The sequence below is a fragment of the Aythya fuligula genome, chromosome 2 (genome assembly GCF_009819795.1).
Source record: "Aythya fuligula isolate bAytFul2 chromosome 2, bAytFul2.pri, whole genome shotgun sequence".
In the NCBI taxonomy this organism is placed as follows: Eukaryota; Metazoa; Chordata; class Aves; order Anseriformes; family Anatidae; genus Aythya; species Aythya fuligula.
Genome location: NC_045560.1, coordinates 152,205,550 through 152,210,992, shown reverse-complemented (window position 1 = coordinate 152,210,992; position 5,443 = coordinate 152,205,550). Strand labels below are relative to the sequence as shown.

At 42.0% G+C, this 5,443-nt stretch overlaps 1 protein-coding gene across 1 annotated transcript; it reads left to right on the top strand.

Moving 5' to 3' along the window:
* Positions 1 to 305: 305 nt before the first annotated feature.
* LOC116485674 (very low-density lipoprotein receptor-like) lies at positions 306 to 4,746 on the top strand (the record flags this gene model as incomplete). Its single annotated transcript, XM_032181164.1, has 2 exons — positions 306 to 1,598; positions 4,708 to 4,746. Coding segments are annotated over 2 exons (1,332 nt in total), but the record flags the coding sequence as incomplete, so codon positions are not given.
* Between the last annotated feature and the right edge of the window lie 697 nt (positions 4,747 to 5,443).

Here is a 5,443-nt window from a genome sequence, read left to right as displayed (position 1 = left end):
TGTTTCTGGATAACATTCCGTGGGGTTGCCACATTCTACAGACTATTAATGACGATTTAGCTCTATTGCAGGGCAGGAGTGCAGAGACGCAGATTACACTGCCAAATGACCACCGGCAGGCTGTTTCACAAACAGCTTCTAAGGTTGCAGCCGGCACTGCCTGCAGCCGTATAGCAGACGTTACACTCTCTTTCCTAACTAGTAATCATGTGTCTCATCCATTTGTGGTGAATGGTCAGTGGCAAAAAGAAAAGGGGGAGAGTAAGGGGCGACAAAGACAGAAACGGAACCAGGAGGATGCCACTGACACTAACAGCACGGGTAATAGGAGTAGTATAAGTGACACAGGTGTGGGGCGGTGGCGGGCGCTGCCGCGCTGCGGGGCACTCTGCCTGCTGCTCGCCCTCGCCGGCCTGTGCACTGCTGCCGACGGTGCTAGAGCAAAATGTGAAGACTGCTCAGATGGCAGTGATGAGAGTGCTTGTGTGAAGAAGACGTGTGCTGAATCTGACTTTGTGTGCAACAGTGGTCAGTGTGTGCCAAATAGATGGCAGTGTGATGGGGATCCGGACTGTGAAAATGGGTCTGATGAGAGTGCTGAGCTGTGTCATACGAGAACATGCCGGGTAAATGAAATCAGGTGTGGTCCTCAGTCAACCCAGTGTATCCCAGTGTCCTGGAAATGTGATGGTGAAAAGGACTGCGACAGTGGAGAAGATGAAGAGAGTTGTGGCATTGTGACTTGTAGTGCAGCAGAATTCACATGCAGTAGTGGGCAATGTATTTCCAAAAGCTTTGTCTGCAATGTTCAAGATGACTGCAGTGATGGTAGCGATGAGTTGGAGTGTGCACCTCCTACCTGTGGTGTTCATGAGTTTCAGTGCAAGAGTTCTACCTGCATCCCTATCAGCTGGGTGTGTGATGATGATGCTGACTGCTCCAACCACTCGGATGAATCTTTGGAGCAGTGTGGCCGCCAGCCTGCACCTCCAGTGAAGTGTGCTACGAGTGAGGTGCAGTGCGGCTCAGGTGAATGTATCCACAAGAAGTGGCGATGTGATGGAGATCCTGATTGCAAGGATGGAAGTGATGAAATTAACTGCCCTTCTCGGACCTGCAGGCCAGACCAGTTCAGATGTGAAGATGGGAACTGTGTCCATGGGAGTAGGCAGTGCAGTGGTGTGAGAGACTGTCTGTATGGCACTGATGAAGCAAACTGTAACAATGTTATTCAGTGTTCTGGACCTGGCAAATTCAAGTGCAGAAGTGGAGAATGCATAGATATCAATAAAGTGTGTAACCAGCAGAGAGACTGCAAGGACTGGGGTGATGAGCCCCTGAAGGAATGCATCATAAATGAATGTGACTGTCCAGCTGGGTTTGAGTTTATAGACAAGAGAAACTGTGGAGACATTGATGAATGTCAAAACCTTGGTATCTGTAGTCAAATGTGTATCAACCTGAAAGGTGGCTACAAAAGTGAACGTAGCCGTGGATATCAGATGATTCCTGCTACAGGAACCTGGAAAAGGTCATACTGGTACAAAGACACAAATAACACCTGTGATTGCAATGACGCTGCTAAGCAGGGTTTAGGGGTTTGTAGCATGGAGACAAGGGGTAACAACTACAGTGTTTGGAACAATTGTACAGCTTTGGCCTTACCTCCTGATGTGCTTCTGATTTGTGGGGATGGGGCCTGGCAAGGTATCCCTGCAAATGCTATCAGATGTCCATGTTACATAGATAAACTCATTGTCTTTGCTCCTAGCTTGTTACAGTTGCGTGAGATCACCAGACATAAATGGACATTGCTTGCATTGGATTGCAATGATAATGTTGAATTGTGTGGGGTTGCAGCTAGAGCGGCATTAGCAATTTCAGTGCCTGGAGTGGCATCTGCGGCCACACGTAACAACTTAGAAAAATTGGTATGCTGGGCCGAGAGGCAAGCCTATGCCATGACAGAGATACTTGAGGAGATGTTACCAGATCAAAATAGTCTGCGACATGTGCTTTTACAGGATCAAGCTGCTATTGACATCTTGCTTTTGGCTCAAAGGAATGGGTGTGAGGACTTTAAGGGAATGTACTGTTTAAACCTTTCTGATCATAATGAGTCAATTCACAAATCCATTACTTTCCTGAAAGAGCACATGAGAAAGATTCAATATGGTATCAATCCTTTCAATCAATGGTTCACTGACTTGTTTGAAACAAAGTGTAGATGGTTGCTGGGTTTAATCACAAGGGGATTAAGGATTTGGTTTATGGTGGTGGTAATTATCGTTGTGTGTTGTAAGTATAGCTAAAGAGTTACTTGTAAAACTGCTGTGTCAGGCTTGGTTTGCTCAAAAAAAGAAGGGGGAATTGTTGAGGGATTTCTTGAAACAGCAAAAATCCCATGGCTTGCTGTAGCTGAGCAAACCAAGCTACCAGGGCAACTATGAGAAGTTCCCATGACAGTGTTCCCACATCGCCCAATTGAGGAATTCAGGAAAATATTGTTACCAGTAGCTGGCCTCAAGGACAAGGTCTATGTGACTGCTAATCACAAGGGGACTGTTTTCTTGCAGGTGGGGTTGTTTTCTTCTGGTTGTTTTTCTGAGTGCTTTGACCAATAATCTTGTGTGAAACACTGTCCACCCCTGTTAAGTTCTCTATAAAAGTTAGGCTATTCGGGCAATAAAATGGAGCATGATCTGACTCTACTGTGTGTCTGTCGTGCTTTCGACCGTGCTTCCTGCAACATCAGAGTAATTGAGGGGATTTGATTCTGGAAACATCTGCCTAGCATTAATTTTCACATATACATCTGCATTTCTGAGGTGTTAATAACTTACTGGTACTGTCACTTAGCAAAGCTTGGTTTCACTCTTCTGAAGATGTCTCAGTATTTATTACAGTATTTATTCATTACAGGTTCTTTACCTCTAATTATATACTCTGTCACTTGTTTAAAAGGGGCTACTTAATAAACAGAGCTGTGTTTTTGCTTAGCAGATTGAAGAAACTATTCCTCTGCCAATATTGGGCATAATTTTCCCAGTTTTATCCTTTTGATGGGGAGGACTGTGAATTTCATCTGGAGGAGACCTATCCCAGGTCTCTATCTCCTATGAGTGATAACTGCAAATAATTAGTGTTTTGTGACTCCCCATTCCCTGATATGTTTGCACTCCTTTGCAGTCTTTAAGAGATCTGCAAGTTGGTATGATTTTCTTTTTCATGAGGCACCATACAAACATCTTATGTTAAGTAGAATGGAAAATGTACACATGAACAGTTGGCCATTTTTTCTATCTGCATGAGCTAGGGGAAAATGCAAATACTCAGACTCTCACAATGTGTCAGGCACCAGATTTTGTTTGACTGTAATTGCTCCCCTGATTGCCATGCATACAGCCTCAGCAGCAGCCTCAGGTTTGCAAAACTATCATCTCGTACTGTAATTCACAGAAGCGAAATAAGGATTCAAAACTACCTGTGTCGGTCCAGTTTCCACACCTTTTCCTATCCCTCTAACCAACAATAATCCAACCACACCATGATTTTAGATGACATGCTTTATTATTCCTAGTAAAAGCAAGAGGACTTAATTGGCTAATTTTTATTGTCTAATACACCTTGCCTTTCATTTCTGTCACTATTTTATTCAGAAAATTAATATAGCTTTAATACAGTTCAAAAAAGATGAAGACAGAATGAAAATTATTTAACGCTGATTTGTGATGGAACAAATATGTGTATTTTAAAGATCTTGTCAGCAGTTATGTTTCCAGTTGGTCAAAGTTTAGCTAAGCCTAATTCCATAAATTTATTTTTCCTTCAGAATTAATTGAATACATTAGTAAATATCTATCTCGGGCTACACATATCTTTTTATCCATTAAAATGCCAGCAGAAAAGTAATTGCAAACTCCAAACAGTGCTTTATATCTCCCATCTCACCCCGGTGTTGCTCTGAGTCAGCAAAAAGAATTTCAAAATAAATTAAAGGCTTCCCACTTTCTTGTGGCAAGACACATCACAGTACATTAGAGCCATCTTTCAAACTCTCCTGTGAACTGAAAAAAGAAATTTAAAGAAAAACAAATTCAGAATTCCAGTCTTAGTAAGTCAATATAAAAGGATATCATGGTATTTTAAAATTTGATTGTGTCATGTTTTTTAGCAACACTTTACTGGATGTTTTATTTGTAATAAGTAAACGGGGATTTTGTTTCATTGATTTTTTGTTTTATTTTGTTTTGTTTTATTTTTGGAATGCAAAATTGTTTCCATATCACATTAAAGTATCTGGACACCAATTATGACTTTGACCTTTGTAAAAGGTCATCATTGCAGAGATGAAACTATACTTCCTCAACTCCTGCCATTTTAGTGGCTCTCCATTTTTTCCCCACGATTTCTGCACTATCACTGCTGAACTGAACATTTAACAGAGCACCAGGGAGGTAGAAAAGAGCTATAGACCTTTTCTCTAAATTATATGATGGAGAGATGTTCTGCTAATATGCAGCCCTCCTCCTTATCTTCCCCCCAAAATAGGGAGTTGCAACCTAACGTCATACTTGCTTTTTTTTTTTTTCTTTTCTCCTTCAAGCCAGGGGCTGTCCAAATCTCATTGACAGAAGTCACCTGTATGAACCAACATGAAAAAGCAATGAAATTGTTATACATTTTTGCATTGAAATTTGTCCACAGATTTTGCCCAGCTCTGATTTGAAGCCAATATTTGAATGAACCTTGCTTTGCATCCATAACTATAACAGCTGCAACCTGCAAGAGTCTGATAACAACTTACAGCTAATGCCGAAACATTTTTCTCGCAGGCAAGCAATTCCTTTCAAGGAAAAGAAAATTGCAGAGCAGCCATTAGCACCAATAACACTGCCTTTCACCCATCCCATGACATGGTGCACACTGGGGTGGCTATGTGAGGGATCCCATGTCTCTGGGTGGAAAATAAAGCTGTCTTTGTGAAATCAACAGCGCTCCATCAAGGGATACAAGCCAAAGCCTTCACAACAGCAATAGTTAGCCAAGTTGATTGTTTTTCTCTCCAACCAAAGTTCACCCTGTTTTATTAATTCCCTTTGCTTTTAAAGAAAAAGGTTTTATGCTCAAAGAGCCCAGGTCTTCTTTTCTGGAACACTCTTTCTTGTCCAAATATCAAGCTGTCAGACTGAGCCTCTCTGGGCTTTCCTCCCACTCCATCTCTCCAGAGACTTGCTAAGACTTTCTTTGCAGCTGAAATTAAACTAGCTACCCTGTAATTTTATATGTAGCTTGTCACCAGCAGTCTAAGTAATGAAGACACCTGCTGGTTGCTCACCACCCAGGCATCAGAGACATCTCTCCTGGCATCGATTTTAATTAGCTCGTTGCAATGCTTTTTGCCTTCTCATCCTCCTTTCATCATGAAACCTTCAGACATACT